General features: G+C 40.3%; 1 protein-coding gene across 1 annotated transcript in view; it reads left to right on the top strand.

Annotated features, from left to right (window-relative positions):
* Positions 1-19,888, top strand: part of LAMA3 (laminin subunit alpha 3) — a 111,275-nt gene that overhangs the window by 3,201 nt on the left and 88,186 nt on the right. Inside the window, exons 2-7 of the mRNA XM_062632824.1 lie at positions 3,063-3,215; positions 8,551-8,668; positions 9,270-9,388; positions 10,812-10,982; positions 12,579-12,676; positions 18,527-18,642. Of these exons, the coding sequence (XP_062488808.1) occupies positions 3,063-3,215; positions 8,551-8,668; positions 9,270-9,388; positions 10,812-10,982; positions 12,579-12,676; positions 18,527-18,642 (775 nt within the window). The remainder of the gene's footprint in view (positions 1-3,062; positions 3,216-8,550; positions 8,669-9,269; positions 9,389-10,811; positions 10,983-12,578; positions 12,677-18,526; positions 18,643-19,888) is intronic.

Raw genomic sequence — 19,888 nt, 5'->3', positions numbered from 1 at the left:
GGCTCTTGGGGCAGTGCTGGACATATGCTGTGGGGAGCAGTGTGTTTCCCTTGTTTAACACATTGGCAGGTGGGACAATAACTTAATAAGAACAGTGTTGAGTGAAGAGATGCATGGCACTGTAGAATATTTCAGCAGCAGATAGATAAATGGCATGCCTGGCTTTGTCTGCCAATCTGTGTGCAGCAGTGTCCGGGTGTGAATTAAAGTTTAACTGCATTCCTGTCCTGCCCTGCCAGTGGGCACAGAACTACTAGGTATTAAATAGTGAACAAATCCTTCATTGTTGTCATATTCTATAACTTACAGGTGAAATATTTTCATCCCTGGATGTCTCTGGTCTACACTGGCGTATTTGAGCAAACTCCTTCATGCAGTTCCAGTTTTCTCCTTCACTCAGGAGAACCAGGGGAAAGGAGGGTAACAAGGTCACCAGCAAATGCACACCTGCCTGCTGATGAACTGCAGCCAAAATCAAACAAAATCTAGAGGCCCAGTCTCCTGGAATGGAGACGTGTCCTGTAGCAGATGCGCTGAACGTGTTGTGCCTGAGATACTGCCAGTGGGAAGCAGGGAAGGCTGCTCTGTCCAGTAATCTCTTTTCTTTCATTTTTCATTTTGCTGCCTTGTTGGCAGCACTGCTGGAATGTACTTTAAATAACCGAAACTCCAGCTGTTGCAATGGAATTCTTTGAATTACATGCCTCAAAAGAAAAAGATGGTATCTTGAGTTCAGATCAAGTGCTCTGGTGTGCTGAAATCACATAGGTGCATGTCGATGTAACCCTTGTATTTAATACTCACCATTGTTTGCTGCTTATTTAGCCTTTCTTTGAGGCTGCTTCCAGATCAGAGCTGAAACTGCTGTAGCAGCAACTGTTTCCTGTGTATTTCCATCCTGATCGTTGTGGACGTGAATGTAAATATAAAGACCATGTTTCATGCACATTATGAAGCTATCTGGGGAAGCTTGAACTGTTGTAACATATGTATGTCAGAACTCCAAGTACACATTTGTCAGGAAAGATGCTTTGATGTGGTGGTAACTGCAGTTACTGGTGCACAGATTGATTTCTCAGTGTATGGATTTTGTAGATAGTGACATAATGTTCTTTATCATCACTGCAAAAATTGGCAACACTGCCTGTAGCTAGCATGGACTGATGTGGTGTCTGATGCAGCAAACTGTATCTGAATCCAGCCGTGTCCTGGCATATTGTAGTTTGTATGAAAGTCAGCCAAACCACGTTCTCTAACAGAGATGGAGGAGAATGGCATTGTAACATGACCCCAGACATAGTTAACCAACCTATGTACTTGAGGATTTAGTAAGTCTCTATATAGCTGTTTGAATTCTCAAGAGTTAACCCTCAGCCAGGTTGACACCTGCAGTGCTGAATCAGTATAGCTAAGGGTAGCCATGTCTTCTTGGACACATCATATTCCCCTCTTTCCAAAAGAGCAGGATGAGGATGGATCACTGCTTGATGCAGATGCTGAAATTATTACTACTGATGCAGAAATATTTGGTGAACATCTACGTTTTGTATTTGGAAGACACAAGATGGTGTATTTGTATCGCATGAGAAGGACAAAGTAGTTTCCAAACTATTAGTAGTTATGGCATATGTTAAACAAATTCTGCTAGAGATAAACTTCTTAAATTCACCAAGCTTGCAAGACTATATCCAGCAAGAATGTGAGAGCCCTAATGTTACTCCCCTATTACAGGTGGACAAGCATGATTGCTCCAGTTACTTTACACTGGTTAGTCTGACAGCAGTGACAAACAAAATAATGGCAGTTATATGGAATTCTATTAATACCTGAAATGTAGGAATACACTTCATGCCACATGGGTTGTGGAAACAACAGAAGATTTGTCACATCTCTTTGATGAAAATATGCTTAGCTCATAAAGGGAATGGTGCAAATGTTGCCTTATTTAAAACAGGAGTCCAGCGCAGTGTCAGCACCTCACAGGCTGAATGGATTAAGGAACAGAGCAGCTGCAGTAATCATTAAAGCCGTACTGCCATTCAACTAAAATGCCTTTTTTTCCTATTGAGGTTCTACGAAGATCTGTGCCTGGCACAATTTAGCATTTTTATTGATCATTTCCACCCAGTAACTGGATTAAGAAGTGAATGGGATACTAGAAAGATCCCTTAATAAGTAGTCATAATGCTTCAGCACTTACGTTGGTAGATTGTAAAATGCAGTTTCTTGAAGATAAAAATACTGATTGCGGGGCAAGCCAGGATACCAAATTAAAAGACAATTAAGTTTCCTGAGGTTTAGTCATCATAACTGTACAGAAGAGTACAAAAAGCTTTACAGACTACCAAAGAGAGACTGTCAGGGCATCTCCAAAGTACGGCTTTGTTTGTGGACTGGAAATTGGGTGGTAACTTCTGCAAATGAAGATACAGTGGGGTACTTTGAAGGGAAACTTTAAGCGAACAGTCTATAGGGTCCATTGCATTTTCCATAAGTACATATTGCTCAGAAGTCTCTGATTCAGAATGTGTTATAATGGCATGAAAAAAATGAAAGCAGCATTGTAAAATTGTAGCACCAAACTTATAGACAAGTAGCAGAGTATTTTGGATGGTTTTATTAATACCAGCCTACATACATATGTGGATGTTTCACAGTCTTTTAGGAGAATGAAGAAATGAAGAAAATCTGTTTGATGGTCTTAATCCAGTTTTAAGGAGCTTTGTTTCATTAATTTCCTGCAGGCGCCCCTGCAGATGTAATATAGGTAATTTCACCAAAATATCAATAAATTCATTAATAAAGATTTAGTATAGTTTACTTGCAGAGAATTCTGAAATTCTAGTTTTTAACATAAAAACCAGTGTGTTTCAGGGTACAAGTGTGTAATTTAATCATCAAGGGAATTGTTTATATATTGAAAATTCCTCTATAGAATAAGAAAATTGAAATAGCTCAATTTTTAGTCAATGTTCTAGTTCAGAATCTCAATTAAAAACAGCATGCACATGCAGTGCATAAGTTTTCCTCTGAGACCATCTTTTTAACTTATTGTTTTACAGGGACAGTTTTGTGATTATTGCAATGCTGCTGATCCCAATAAAGCTCACCCTGTAACCAATGCAATTGATGGCACAGAGCGCTGGTGGCAAAGTCCTCCTCTTTCTATGGGCTTGAAGTACAACGAAGTCAATGTCACTTTAGATCTGGGACAGGTAAGTGCATGAGCTGGTGGGTAAGGTTTGATAAAATCTTGCATTTATATGCAATTGGGAGATGTTTGAACTCACGATTTTAAATTCCAGCACCACAACTTCTTTGTCTGGTTTATGTTCTGTATTTTTTTTCTTCTTTAATTTAACTTTAAGAAAATGATAGCTTTCTTTCAGGAATTTTGATGATGTGGGATCTTGCCACTGGTATCACACAGATTTAGTGACTGTGTGTGTTCTTGCACAGGCACTGTAACTCTTTAACCTGAGGTTACAGAAGACTGCTCAAATGATACTGGGGCTCTAGATTCCATTTCATATTCTCCTCTTCCATGGGCACAGAAAAAGCTTTCAGGATCTCTTACCATGCACACATTTTGAGAATAATGTTTGGAGTCTGCTTTTGCCTTAGGGGTCCTTCTGGTTTTACTATCATCCAGTAAGATCTTCCAGATACACAGAAAAATACTGATAACATGGTCTAGAAGGAAAGGGACAGCAAAACCAGTGTATCATGGATTAATAATGTGACAGTAAGGCGAACACACGTATTTCCTGTGCAGGCAATAGGCAAGTAGCTAACAGTAAAGCCTCTGCATCTGTATTTTAAGTCATAGGGACAGATTCTCAGCTGTCATAATTGGGCTCTCATCCAGTGAAATTAGTTACGCTCTTCAGTTCACACCAGCTGAAAACATACGACTATAAATACATGCTGGGGGCTGAAAAATACATGTGTACATATGCATATATGTTTTAGACAGCAGTAACTGTTGACTGATTATGTAGGACAGGGTTTTTTGAATAGGCATTCAATTGAGTTGACTGCAGGGGGAAGAATTACTAAAGAAAATGTTTCTTTGTGAGATTCAGCTGACATTATTTTTGGGAATACAGGTGCAAATTATTTTACTTCTTCTATCTCATGGGATCTTAATGCTCCTGTCCCTCACATGACTGGGATGATTCTCAGTTTGAGGATACCTTAATTCAGAGGTTTTGGATCCAGTAAAGGAGCAGAGCAGAACGACCAGACAACTTGAGATGGACAGTATCAGTAGTTAAACTAAATTGTTGTGATTTTTGATTTTGCATTTCTATTAATTAAATTAATAACATGCCTATTTTCTTGATTCCTTTTCTCCACTGTATCACAAAAGAAGGGGGAGCTGTGTAGAAATTGTGGAATTTTTAGGCCACAGTGTCCACATTAGCTTAGCACACAGTTCTTGGACCTTTCTCTGAGTTCTGCTGCTCTTTCTGTTATGCTGTACAGTTGAGTAGTGTTGCATCCCTTTGTGCTTTGTGTTGCTGTGAAGTGAATTTCTCAGTCATTCTTTCCCAGGAAACTGTAGGGAAGTGTGCTTTTCAGGCTGGACATACAGAGTAGGGACTGAATGCAGAACAGGGTGTTATGAATAGACATGGGAAGTCAAACACCTCCCAGAAAAGCAGACCTTACTTTCTGAGTTGCTTGCATCAGTCATGGTCTCTGCAAGATGCAGGTTATGTTGCAGGCTGTAATTTATCTTGCAGTGTAGTTCAGCATATTTGTGACCAACACTTGTGCATCATCATCCACTTGTGTAGCACATTGCTCCATCCAAAACTTCTATTCCCGCTGTGTACTTGTTAGCTACTTTGGAGAACCTACTGACAGACACCTTATCTTTTATATGTTGAGTAAACTTCTGAAAGATCTCCTTCCTTCAGAGGAAGGATATGAACTGGGGGCCCTCTTTTCCTGGGGCTCATTGGAGACCAACCGCTATGTGCTAGAATTCTTGTAGTTATTAAAGGATTTCTTAGCATGAGGCTGTGTGTTTCTCTTTACTTTGGTACCACTTGAAAAGGCGACTCTGACCTCCCTGACTTGGAAACGAGGTAAACCCAAGAAAAAGGACAAAATTACTTCAGGTCCTGATATCAGGAAGGGATCATTTTAGTTGGTGGATGGATGAGGGTTTGGTAGGATTCCTATGTTGTTGGTTTGGGTAGTTTTTTCCACCTCACAGACATTATCTTGTATTTCTGTTCAGCCAGTTAAAGCTTGATTTTAGGATTTGCTTGAACTTGAGATTTACTTTTGACATTTTGCCTAGTGTTTTCATAGCCCAAATTCATACAGTAGTGCACAAAAATAACAATGAAGAAGAAAGTTAAGGGCTGTGGCAGAGTAAGTCTATTCAAGGAAAGTGATAAGCGCTGAGACCTCAATTCACCTTACCTTATTTCAGGGTCATAAAAATGAAGAGCTTAGTGTATGTTAGTCATGCAGACTTTGTCAGTAGTTGACAGAGGCAGACATTTTCAGAATGCAATTCCCCCTCAAGTGAGCTGAAATGGAGGTTTTGGCTTTTAAGGAAGAACTGTTCTTAGAGTTAGAAGTATGCCTTGCAGAGCCACAGGCTGTTATACTGAAAATATAGTAGGGATGTAGTTTTCCTCTTTGAGCAGTCATCTTGTTCTTTATTTTGACATAATGCACCTTCTTTCTGCAAACAAAATATGGAATTATTTTGCATGTGCAAAACATGACAAAAAGTATGGTATATACGTGTGCAGGGAAACAATGAATTGTAAGTTTATCATCAAATATTCACAATTAGAGGAAGCAGAGCTTAGTGCAGTGTCAATACCTTTTAATTTGCTGCATTCCTACCATTACATCTTCAAGACTAAGAGCAGAGTCCCAGTGGAGCCTTTGCCGTAGTCTGATGACAATATTTAATAGAATAGTTGCACTATGAGGGAAGTTTGAGTGCTCACTACCATGGCGTTGGAACAGAGCACCCACCTGCTGCTGCTTCTCTTACACAAGAGCTAGGGGTAAATTTGAAAGTCAAAATCCCTTTGGGATGTCAAATTTCTTCTAGAAAATGCTTATTTTGCTGTACTTTTTAATATGAGAAAAAGCAAAACCCATAAAGCAAAAGGCCTGCTCTGCTTCCCTGTGTGACTTTCTGTACTATATTTACATTTCTAATCAATCACAGTCCTGAATAATTATAATGTTGATCCCTGAGGCGGTGCCTATCCTGTTAACAGACCTGCTTATATGGTGGCTATTCCCAACTTGTTTAAAATATTTGTATCAAATGAAGTCTCGTTTATTCCTTTAATTGGTCCTGATTTTCCCAATGTAGTTTTTTAACATATTTTAAACTTCTGAATGCAGAATGTCTGACTGAAGCTTATTGCCCTTCCCCTGACTCTTTGCATTGCCTAATTTTAGCAGGTATTCCCACATCTTTGGCTTGCTTAACGCTCTGCAGGTTTTACAGTAATACTCCCCCAGGTATTTTTCCAAATTCTGTCTTCAGAAGGAGATGAAGTTTCAGGGTAGCGTGATGGTCTATGATGAAAAAGAAATGTCTAACTGTTACACTTCAAAAAGTGTTGGTTTGTGTTTTTTTTATTGTGCTTTTATGGCAATAATATAGTGCTGAAAGATTCAGGCTCAGTGAAGCCTTGTGCACTAATATGTTGAATAGCTTTTACGTGGTGGTATTAATAGTCACTGTTGTAAATTAAAGGGTTACAATGGAATGTAATGTCCAAATGAGTACTTTTATTGGAGAGGGGAGGAGGGAAACTCAACCATAAATATAACATAACTGTATTTGTTGTGAATGCTCCATCCCTGGCAGTGTTCAAGGCCAGGCTGGACAGAGCCTTGGGTGACATGGTTTAGTGTGAGGTGTCCCTGCCCATGGCAGGGGGGTTGGAACTTGATGATCTTAACGTCCTTTCCAACCCTAACTATTGTATGATTCTATGATTCTGTATTTCTTTAAAGAGAGAGTAATGAGGTATTGAGCAGGCTTCATAGGAAAGTGGTGGAATCACCATTCCTGTAAGTGTTCAAAAATCATGTAGATGAGGCCCTTAGTGACATATTTTATTGGTGGTCTTGGTAGTCCTGAGGTAATGGTTGGACTTGATGATCTTAAAGGTCTTCCTCTCCCATGATTCTATGTCTTCATTTTGGCCACTTTTTTTCATTAGATTCTTATCTAAAGCATATAGTTCATGCTAACACTGATGTCAGTAAGCTTGTCTCATATTCCTTCAGCAGTGTGGAAGCACTGTGGAAATAGAATTCACTGCTACTATTTTGCTCATGCTTATGAGAAGGTATCACCTGTTATGAGAGACTGGACAAAACTGGCTGTGTCAGCACTTTGAGTAGCATCTGTGTAAAAGAATACAATAACTGCATGACAAGCTGAAGCAGATGTCATCTGCTTTTTTGGAGAGTGGGTAGAAGGTCATTGTTGTAGTGATTCCACAACATCACTATAGACAGTGGGGCCCTGAAGAAGGAAAAGCCTCTTCTATATTCTTCCTTTGTTTCCTTTTGGTATTTCTAAACCATTTGTCTTGATTAAATCTATATCAGCCAACACACAGAGTGTTATCCATACTTGTTAACATATACGTAAGGATGGGATTCCCAAAGACCTTAAAACATAGGGGAAGCAAGACTATTAATGGATAGTTGCCTGCCCAGTGCAAGGATTGAACTGGGCAATACTCCTTGAAAGATTCAGTTGGCCAAGAGCAAGAACATAAAGCACTGTCTTTAGGATTTCAGAACTACTATGCTTTCCTGGGAGGATACCAGTCTTCACACTGAATGGCCACACTGGATGACATGTAATGTCTCTATGGCCAATATCCCTACTCTGAAACTTGCCAGTCAAGTCGAGAAAGTTACTTAGACAAAAAGTATCAGAAAGTCAGTAAAAACAAATCTTGCCACAGCCCTCAAAGTATTCATTTATTTCTGACAATCAGCGTAGACTTTCCTTTGGTAATTCAAGTGCATTACTCCACCTGTGCAGTCATTGTGCATAGCTCTGGGCTCTGACCGGCTTCTGTCAACAGGATGTCTGCCACTTACTTTGCATGATACTGTTGTGTGGTAAGTTATTTTTCCATGTGCAGATACTGTCTGGCCATTTGGGTAGCTAATTTAGTATCACAAGAAGTGAACTCAGTGCTTGTCAGGCTGTGTTGAGTTGGCAGGGTAAATTCCAGCTACGGTACCCTTAACACACCCAAACAATTGATCATGTGCAAACCAGAGCTGTTCTGAAATGAAAGAGATGGCATTTAACACAGTGTTATTGCAGCTTTCCTAATGTATTGGAACATGTTGGCAGATGAGGTAGCCAGCTGAGAATCTGGGCTATTATTTTAATGGGAATGAAACTGCAGAGGATAACCTTCTCACTGTACACTAAAGAAAATTATTTGCCTTAGTTTTAGTATTCTGGTACTTCTATAGAGTTCAAAAAGCTGCTGATAAGATCTGTGTATATTCTGTCACCAGCTCTTCCATGTTGCCTATATCCTTATCAAGTTTGCAAATTCTCCTCGTCCAGATCTCTGGATCTTAGAAAGATCAGTGGACTTTGGAAGAACTTTCACTCCTTGGCAATATTTTGCTCGTGAGTATCAATCCTTGTGTCACTGCTCTTTTGTGGACAGGTTTATTTAATCATTTACCCAGAAGCAGCAAAATCGAACCTTGGGTTTGCTAAAGTTTTCAGCTGCAGTGAAGACATTAATGTCAAATACATTTCTGTTGTCTTAGTTATTCACAATGTATTAGTGACAAGAGTGTAACTAAAATTGAATATGAGATTTTGAAAGTAACTCAGTCTGTTAGGAATTCTTTTGTTTTGTTTGTCTTGGATTTTGGCTATGTCAGAACCTCAGTACCTTCATCCCATGGGACCCTCAAGTTCCTTGCCAAAATGAAAGTGAATTACAAATGCAAAATCTTGGAATACATGCTATAGCTTCTTTTTTGTGATGATATGAGAAATATTGTGCCATATCTTGTCAGGCACCACTGAATTGCTTAGGATGAGAAATTCTTTTTTTTTTAGGAATTTCCATTTTTCTGTGCTGAGCGACACAATCACTGTTATTATTCAGTTATGGGGGAGAATTTGCCTCAATACACAGGGGATACTTCATTATTTTAAATTCAAACAATAGTGTTTATTTTCACATGTAAAAATAATTTTGTTCTCACTTGACTAGACTCCAAAGCAGATTGCTTGCAGCACTTTGGAAAGGAAGCCAATCTTCCGGTGAGGAGGGACAGCGACGTCCTTTGTACCACAGAGTACTCTCGCATTCTGCCTCTCGAAAACGGAGAGGTAAGTGCTCTTAGGAAAGCAATGTGCAATGCTGGAAGCAAACAGCACCAGCTTTAGCAGTTTGCTTTTCTAATAAAAACCTGAACTAGAAAGAATATTTCAGCTACGACAGCTTGAATCTACAGTAATGAGTCCATAACCAAGCACTGAAGTAGCTGGTGAGATACTTGGAGGGTGAGCTGGCTCTTTCTAACTTACACCATTCCCTGTGGCGGTAGGTGCTGCTCAGAGTCACCTGTATTGATTTTTATCATGATTTACACACCTCACTTTAGCCATATGCGTTTGAAGGCGCTGACTGCATTTTCTGAATGTTTCCCATGTACATAGCAGAACTTACTGCATCACAATTGCTCATGGAAATAAAGACTGTAGAAACAGATAATTCCCATTCGAGAATAAGTAGCTATTTAAGAAAAATAATTATAAAATCCTACATGTTTATAATATAATGGATATTTGGAAAATGTTCTGATTTTAGCCATTGTTTCTTGCTATGCAGAACTGTGGCTTGTATTATTTGAATGACTTTTAAACTCCTGGCTATGGCTCCTGCTGACATTCTCCTTTTATGCTGACGTAGTTAGAATCTAGATCTGAGCTCCTCAGGAGTTATCCAGAGTTTTGAGCATATAGGACTGGGACTGTAGTTGCCTTTTAAAATAGAATTTTTTAATTAAAATATCTGTAAAATCTTCCTAATAAAATATTGTAAAGAATAATTTCCTTAGAAGGACACTGCTGTTGCCAATTAAAGTCTCTAACTCAGTCCTGTACATGCGTACTGGATTGTTAATTACTTAGAGGTTCATGATTGCTAGGTTGCCTGCATCTGTTTCTTTAAAAAATAAAAAAGTACTGTTGCCCTTGTTTTGAGAGTCAGATAAACCTCCTTCCATGTGAGGGGATTTTCTAAAGCAACACTGTGTACTTTCTTCCAAAAGACCATTAATACGCTCCCAGGCACTGGACCTGGTAACAATAATATTTTCCAGGAACGTTTGTGCCTTAACCCAAAAATAAATGTGCTTTGGGAAAGAGCCAAAACCTGATGTTTTCACTCAGGCAAAACTCCCATTGACACTATCCACTGTTAATATAACTGCTTGTGACTATTCCTATTGTTTTTTTTTTTCCTATTAAAGCATGTACTTTTTGTGTATTATACCTGTTTTCAAAACAGATAAAGGCACTTGTTTTTTTTCTGATGTGCCATATGGGTGATGAGAACTCAGGAGGGTCCAAGACTAACATCCCTATTTTTCCCAATGTCCTGGGCTCAGTATGAAACGTGTAGTTGTTACTGCAAATATGTTTAGAAACAGTAGTAAGTTTTTGGATTCTTTTATTGATTTTGCTCTGTGCTGCTGCTGACACTTGAAGTCAATACATTTTAACAAAAATCTGCTTACTTCTGTGTTAGATTGTAGTATCTTTGGTAAATGGCCGCCCTGGAGCAAAAAACTTCACTTATTCCCCTAGTCTTCGAGAATTCACAAAAGCAACAAACATCCGCCTTCATTTCCTCAGAACAAATACGCTTCTTGGACACTTGATATCGAAAGCTCAACGAGACCCCACTGTAACCCGTAGAGTAAGTATCGTTTTTGCTGAAATACACTCAACAATCATATTCAACAGATTAGAGATGAAAAAATGACCTGAATGTTTTAAATGTGCAACACCCTAACAATTGAAATTCACAGTGACCCACCTTTAAATCCCCATATATTCTCCAGGTTTGTTTGAGACACAAAGGTAAGTGGGTCAGCACAGATTTGTGAGGGGGAAGTAATGGTTAGTGATATTGTAATTTTACTCTTTTTGGATATGAAAGGAAGTTGGGTGCAGTATGGGAGCTATAAGGAGCCAAAGTGGAAATCTTTTAAACTATCTCATACAGAATTGAGAAACTAAATCTCTTGAGCATTATTTGGCACTATTTTCCTTTGTTTATTCAAAGAAAAACTTTCAAGAAGCAGTACCTGAGTTTCCAAAGGAGCAGGAATCAAAGGGTGTGCTAAAAAGTTGCTGTCTTTCCACAAATCTTCCAAGATGCCTAGGTGTTTTCAGTGGATTTAGGGCTGTCCAAGAGCTTAAAAGCCAAAGTCCCACTCCCATTCACTGGAGAAATTCAAGGAAACTCAGCTCTCTCAAGGGAATGCTGCATAGAAATTCATATACTTGGAGAGATTGCAGACTTTATATTGCATTGTTATTTTTAATCTTTTCATTTAAAATGAAGATTCAGTCACAATTGGAGGAAACCCTGGGGTGAGGCACTGCACAAATGTGTGTGAGGGTTTCTGCATCAAAAACCATAAAGCTATTCCAGTTACTTGTTAGCACTCCCATTAAGTACCTTTATTGCCTTAAGTAAATTTTAAGATGTTGCTCACAGGCAGATGTAAATGCAGTATTTAGTTTACTTGGCAAGCAGCATAGCTTTAGTGTGAGGAACTTCTGATGTTATCATAGTCATGAGATGTAGGATAGCTGAACAAAATGTCAAGTGTTTTATTGAATTGTTAAAAGAAGGTGCAAGGTTTCATTATAGAGACCTTTCAAGTCTAGGAAATAGTAAATATTCTTAAGGAGAATCTTTGTGTTAAATTTACTGTAGAAACTTGTGAAAACCAGTTCTGTTCTGCTATCCCCTGCTTCCAAGGGGAAGCCTGTCTTCCTCTGTTACAGGCTTGAGTTGATGACACACTGAATTACATGGATTATGTTTTATGTCTACACTGTGGCAATTTGGATTATTAATCTCTTTGGCCTATTGCAAATTTGACTTACTACTGACCAGTGACAGTACAATTACTTTTAGTAGTAAAGTGTAGCTCTGCAAAGCTGTATGAAACTATAAACTGAGTTACTGAGTTGTGAAGACTGTTATACAAAAATCCACTGTCAAATAGGTTGTCAAGAGTCGCAGTGATCATCTCTACCTGTGGTGAAAACACTGAAAGCTTTTACTTTTTACTGCGCATATCATTTTCATACTGTAAATATATCAAAATAATGTGTTTTCATTATACACACATTATATACACATTGAGAAGTTCCCCAGTGAATCTTCCCATGCCTTTAAAATTCTGATAAGCAAGATTTAACAATCTGATGTTGATATTTCTGACATAATGTGAGTAAACAAAAAGACTTATATATACTTCTTGTGCTTGTTCCATAGTATTACTACAGTATAAAGGACATCAGTATTGGTGGGCGATGTGTTTGCCATGGCCATGCTGAAGTGTGCAATGCAAAGAGCGCTGAAAACCAATACCAGTAAGTAAAGTGAGCAAAGTATTAATTTGAGAAAAACAATACATGAATGTTTTCACATGACCTTTTCTATCATAGAATTATATAGTCTTACAGGGATTTTTCACTATATTTTAAAAAAATCTAGACTCTGGTATTGATTGACAAGAAAATACATCAAGAGCAACTGTATATGAAATATAATAATAAAAAGTCTTAGTTTTTGTGTTTTAAATTGAAATAAGAGTTTGGCAGATTGAATAATTTCTTAGAAACCTTTCATTCTTTTTGGAAAACATGGCTTGGTAGCACCTTCCAGCAGTAGGAATTAGAAGCTCAATTCAAGCACGAAGTTAGTGAGCTTCCTTGAGATACTCAGCATGATTGAAATACTGAGCTCAGCCAAGATCGAATGGCTCTTGATCATTAGTACAAAAAATAAAACCAAATTGAATGAACTATTCCCTTTCTCTGTGAAGTTTATGATGTCCATATTGTTGTCACAAGGAGTTAGATCAGTCTTCTTGTCTCAACTTCTACAGGGAAGTGACTATGAATAATCAGGCTGTCTAAAACATATTTTAAATATCCATGAGGGCATTGAAACAAGCTTTTATCAGGGCAATGCCATATTTTCAGTTGTGTTTTAATGAAGAGTAAGTGGGCAGATTGGTGCCTCTTTTCTAGATGTCTGTGCTAGAGAAAATAAAGTACAAAAAGTGTGAAATCTAAGGGAATAGGATGTTTACAGCCAAAAATATTATTGCACCACGGTCATTAGACTACACAGATAAGAGAGGAATGCTGGAAAAAGCCTCTCCAGTCTCAATTTCTTCGTTCCTCCTGGGATTCAGTTACTATACTGCAGCGGCCAGGTGAAGGGGAGCAGACACCGATGCGATGTACATTTGCAAAAAACTCCGTTTATTGCTTACAAGGCTGCTATTAATATACTGCTTTGAGCTCCCTTACACGCGATCACGCACTACTTGATTGGCTGCCCCGCTTCGTCCATGAGGTGTCCACGCGCCGCTATTCTTTTTATGATTGGGCCTAGGTGTTTGTGTTAGCTTGGCATTATATCTTGCTTTGCGGTTACTGTTATCCTGTTGCTGCATTCCTAACTCGGGGTTATAAGTTCATATTCTCACAGCTTGCTGTAGACCTGTCCGACTGTCCATGCTCGACCCCCAACATCTCCCCCTCTTTTTTCAAATAAGACATTAGTTATTTGTTGTACACGCTGCATGATACATTGCAAGATACAGGGAATAATCATTAAGCATAAAAATGTAAATACAAATATCATTAAAACACCCTTGATAATATCTTTGATCCATCCCGTAATTCCCCTGCCACTCAGCCATGTATCCAAACCCCAATCATTAACAGCTAATTTCATAGTTAAGTCATCTAACCTTTTTATCCCTTTATGAATTGATTCTGAGTGATTAGACAGATTCATACAACACATTCCATCAAAATCTTCACATCCATGTCCCTGTTCCAACAACAAAAGGTTCTGCAGTGTTGCATGTCTTACAGAGTCAACATTAAAACAAATCAGGAATTGCCTTCGATGTAGAATTGTCTGCTTAGCAACTCAGCAACCCAGTCTGCTTAGTTGAGCCAAGGCCCAGGCTGAAGCACTTACAGTGATTTGGCATATTATGATTGGATACATGTTTTGAAGACCCTTAGTGACTAACATATAATTGGTTACACACAGGTGTGAGAACTCAACCTTGAAAGCTTGCCAACAGTCCACAGTTCTCATTAACTTGGTGAATTCCAGCCTCTTATCTTGCTTGCTTAAGCTTCTTCAGGCCTCTCATGGCCTTGCTGTATCTTTCAGGACTGTTCAAAGTTTATGTACCAATTATGCATTCTCTTGTGAGAACACTGTCTCCACATCTTCCCCCTTTTGTTTTATCCAGTAACAAGTCGCTACTACAGCAAGGCACACACAAATTTACATTAGCAGAGTAACTATTACAGGGTGCAGCAGCATGTTGAAGATGCTGATGGCAGTGAAGGACTAGCCAAAGAAATTTCTTACCAGTGGAATTCTCCCCCCTCTTAATTTGTTCCATCACCTGCTTTATAACACTACCATTGTATTAAAATTTTTCTAGCTTTTGCCTTAGCATTTTCTAGCAGCTACTGCAAATTTCCATACTCTAACATCTCTTTTACAAGTGACAAATCTATACAATACAAGGTGCAGTTTCTTATTAGCAACTAGCTAGTAAATACAGGTGGTTTTATACACAAAATCACAACCTCTAATAATAGCTACTTTACAAGCACACATATTCAGGATGTTACTTTTCAGTTGTCCCCAAGTGATGTTTTGCAGTTATTTGTTCTTTCTCTTCCTCTATCTCATTCTGCTTGGGGTAATCACAGTCAGCTCCTGTAGCTGAGGCATCAGGTTTATCCATTCGTCTGTCCAGCTCATGGCAGGGCTTCACAAACTTTGCAGACAGTCGCCACGGACCTGTAGGCAGGAGGGCACAAATATACCCCCTCCCCCAGGTTATCAGTTCTTCACAAGTAGACAGGTTAAAGTTAAATGCAACATCATTACTCTCTCTCTCCCCCCTCTTTTTTTTTTTTTTTTTTTTTTTTTTTTTTTTGGGTCCCTGCAAAAGCCATCATTACTCCCACTACAGTCCCACGTACAGAACAAAGCACAAGGACCCTGTGGAGACTAACAGCAAACCAGCTCCGAGAAGCATCATTGCAGTGCGAGGTGGCAGGCTCAACCTTAGCAGGCGTCCCCGCAGAGGCTCTGCCTCCCCCACATTGTATGAGGCTTGGGCTTTTAAACTGACCAAAATGCACACTCATTCCAACACAGGTGGCCAGCCTGTGCTGGAAGAAGTGGCCAGCAGTATCTACAGAGGTCTCCAAGGGTTGACAGAAACCTGGACATACTTATATTTACCAACTTCTAGTACATGAGTATCACAGAGAAACTGTATGGGCTCCCCCTGTCAATTGCAAGAAAAAATCATAACATATACAGCTTGAGTATAAGAGGATTTTAACACATACGTGGTCACTGTTTGCCAGGCCTCCTTAACTATTTTGAGATCAAGAGCTTCCCACTCTTTAGCCCCCTGCTGTGTAGTAAACACAGGATATGCAGGAATGCCCATTGCAGAAAATTCCCCAGTAATGATCACATCTTTGGTTACCCATTGTTACAACTGAGCGTCTCCAGGGCCAGTAAGTCTGAGCAGACCGACCCGGGAGACGAAGTCAGGGTCTGGAAGCAGAGGATATAAATCTGGCTCGGATTCAGGGGATTCGGGGGCTGATCCTGCGCCGAACTCGGGGTCTCCGTTGCTCGCAGCTGTGTCTTTCTTATCAGATGTATCTCGTTCGGTATGTGGCCATCTGCAGACCTGGCTCCTCCGTGACTGACTTAAAAGTTTTTTCACTCTAGGGCGTAGTGGGTTGGAGAGGCTCGCGGCTCCTTTAAATCTCCCGCTCGCGCATGATCCCTATTTTTTACTGCGTGCTTCACAGTGGCGCCGCAATCGATCCGGCGCCGAGGCACCGCCCGCTTTCTTTCGGATTTCTCGACATTTATCATGCGTATACCTTCTAATATACTTTCTCTGTCCTTTTCAAAGTCCCTACTTTCGGAACTGGGGTGGTGGGGGAGCAGGGGGTTACACCTCCTCCGCGGCACCTTCTGATGGAGGGGGAGAAAAGGAAGGGGGGGGGGGAACCCTGTGCTCCCGCGAGTTGGTGGGGGGGGGAACGGGTTGTAATCTTCCCCCGGTTTCAACCGACCGGGGACGTCTGTTCCTAGTTTCTCCGTTGCTACCGCGGCAGTTTTCTTTTCTGCCTTGTATCTTTTTATACAGTTCATTACTTCCCTCCGTGGTTTACCGAGTTTCTTTACCTTTTTATAATCATTAAGCACTGAGTCAAATAGTTCATCACCAAACTTTCACCACTCACTCTTCTCAAATATTGTATTAGGATCTGCAAAAAAAATCTCTTAGCCTTCCCTACAGGCAGTAGACCTGCTAGCTGCTTTAGAGTCTCAGGCTCAATTCCCCGCTTTTACAAAAAGCACTGTAAAAAGTTCAGGGCTCAGTTCCCCGCTTTTATAAAAAGCACTGTAATAAGTCCAGGGCTACCTCTCGGTCCATTTTCATGGCCAGCCTTTTCCGGATCGTCTTCTTCTGGGTCGTCCTGTAACCTCGGTCTCCGGATCGGCCTCCCGACGCAGCAGTGTCTGGTTCACCCCAGCGGCGGATTTTTTCTTTTTCGGTTAATCCAAGCACCCGGGTCCGTCACGCCACCGCAGCAGCATTGCCCGCGCTTCCCGGCCGCTGCCGCCGGCGCCGCTCACTCGCCGTTCCGGGTCCCCGTCGACCGGGGCCCTGAAGAACCCCACTCGATTAAATCCGAGCCCTTTAAGTCTGAGTTTTTCATGCTCCCACTCAACGCATCCTGCAGTGCAGCCGCAATTTCTGCATCTGCATGCGCCTGGTCAATCATGAGCTTAACGGAGCAATAAGTGCGTGCTAGCTTCTTTGCCCCCTTGTGCCCCGTCTGAACGCTCTCCCATAATTCTTCCCCTATTTTGCGCCATTGATCCTTCGAAAATAACTGTCCTGTAGACTCTAGCAACCCCCTTCGCCTGCACCAAAAAAGAAAGTCCACAAGCTCCTGCCGGGGTATCGAATACCCTGTCTTCTTTGCTACGCTTAACAGTCCCTCTATCGTAGCCTTTTTTATCGCTGATACAGCGGAACCCATCCCGAACCAGACCGCAGTCTGCCTGACTCACCGGTCAGCCGTGGCCACGTAACTCAACTTATTTGCCTGCTTCTCTCGAGCAGCCGGGATCTTCACCTTCTCTCGTCCGCTTCTCCTCTGCTGGTATCACGTCGGGGTCACCAGAATGCAGCGGCCAGGTGAAGGGGAGCAGACACCGATGCGATGTACATTTGCAAAAAACTCCGTTTATTGCTTACAAGGCTGCTATTAATATACTGCTTTGAGCTCCCTTACACGCGATCACGCACTACTTGATTGGCTGCCCCGCTTCGTCCATGAGGTGTCCACGCGCCGCTATTCTTTTTATGATTGGGCCTAGGTGTTTGTGTTAGCTTGGCATTATATCTTGCTTTGCGGTTACTGTTATCCTGTTGCTGCATTCCTAACTCGGGGTTATAAGTTCATATTCTCACAGCTTGCTGTAGACCTGTCCGACTGTCCATGCTCGACCCCCAACACTATACATGATAGTAAGACCTAGACTATAATGAGAGCCTGCCCTTTAAGTAGGTTATTCAGCTAAATTAAAAAAAAAAAACCAACAAAACAAACTCCTACATTTTGTTGATGATTAGTGTGCTCTGTTTTAAAAACAACAATGTGAAGTTATGATCTTGGTTTATTAAAAGCACTAATAAAATTATTGTAAAGAAAGCATAATGAAAAATGATGAAAACATGCATATAAAGGTGATAAATATTTTGATTTACTCTAGATCAAAGCTTGGTCCTCAGAATGAATTTTAAAAAGGATATATAGCAGTCCCAAACTGCTATATATCACCTTGATTTAATATGCTAGAATGAAGTTTCATAATCCAGCCTATTGAATGTTCTATAAATGTTCTTCATAAGTAATCTGTGCTGATAAACTCATAATCACACCGTTAAAGTAATAAATCATGAAGAATTTTAGGAAAATTCCAAAATGGTATCACTGTTTGACCTCTTTATATGTGAGCTTATGCCCTGTCCTTTTCACACCCTGTGTAAGTCTTGGACAGTGATAAAATTAAGAAAAAAAGGAAAAATACAGCTTCAGTAGAATAAGAGCCTTTCCTTTCTGTAGGTTTCAGTGTGAATGTCAGCATAACACTTGTGGGGAAACCTGTGATCACTGCTGCCCTGGATATAACCAGAAACAGTGGCAACCTGCAACAGCTGGGAGCACAAACATATGTGAATGTGAGTAGCCTAAAAGATGCTGGGTTAAAAGGGACATTGACAACAAGGTATGAATTAGCTGTAGCACATGTGTTCATGGAACATAATTAACACATTGCTTGTTTTAACACCCTTTTTCTTTACTGAGAAAATTCTTTCCATATAGCAATAAGGAATAGATGATGCAGTGAATATTACTTACGTTCTTCTATCTTATTAAATGGTGAAAATAGTAATTTCTGTGAGAATATTGCATGACAAAATTTGAATCCTTCCTGCAGTACATAGAGTCAGCATCTCTCCCCAGTCATAGCTGTCTGCTGACAGATTTTGTGGATCCCCCCAGCAGAGCAGAGACCATAGGCATCTTACACAGCTTCAAAATTTGCCTCCCCGTCACCCAGCCTCTTGGTGTTCAGATCACAGAGATGCTCAAAGATGCCACTGCATACAGGCGCTTGAACTGCCCTGCTTTCTCCTGCTGGTGGTTCCCCCTTGGTGACCAAGGGGCACAAAGCGTTCCTGCTGGGGAATTCTGGCAATTCCACACTTGCACTGTTTCCCATGCTTGTAGTTGGGAGTTTGGAGTGTTTTAGACCCACAGACTGAGTAGTCAAGCTGGTGAAGCCTATTGATGCTTCTCCCACTTCCCCCATGTTTCATACTTCTGTTAAAGAAAATAGTGCATGGACCCTCTTTTGGTGGAGGGGTACCTACTGTTACACGTGGGTGTTTTGCATTCTTCTGGCCAGAAACCAGTGAGTGTGATATAGATAGTGTTGCCATCTCTGTGCACATCTTATTCTTAACAAATATGTTGGCAGCCTGCACTTTCCTTTGTGTCTGGCCTAATTTATTTTCCTTGTCTGCCTTTCCTGAGAGTAGCGTAGCCAGTGGGTACAAACCGTTAAGAGAGGAACCTTATCTGAAAGCCAAAGAGATGCACCTATATAATTAGTTTCAGGAGTAAAGAGATGGCTTGTTTAATAAAACTGCAGTACTAAAACACTGGGTGTTGGCGGGGGCAGGGGCGGTGATTAAAATGTTCAATAGGAGATAGGCGCGTTGGGACACATCTTTTGGACAAGATTTGAAACCTCATTTAAATTCTCCTCTTTGAAATGAAAACATTTCTGCCAAGAAAGAGATAGACAAAGAGCATAAATAATGTCATGTTTTTAAAAGAATGAGTTTATAGAAGATCATTGACAAGATTCTGAGCCAAAATGACTTCGCTTCTAACTACCTCTGAAAAAAATACCTTTTT

The sequence above is a fragment of the Pezoporus occidentalis genome, unplaced genomic scaffold (assembly GCF_034315485.1).
Source record: "Pezoporus occidentalis ecotype Australia unplaced genomic scaffold, CSIRO_AGI_Poc_V1 ctg4, whole genome shotgun sequence".
Taxonomy (NCBI): domain Eukaryota; kingdom Metazoa; phylum Chordata; class Aves; order Psittaciformes; family Psittacidae; genus Pezoporus; species Pezoporus occidentalis.
The sequence above is the reverse complement of the archived record's forward strand: the minus strand, read 5'-3'. Positions and strand labels throughout refer to the sequence as shown.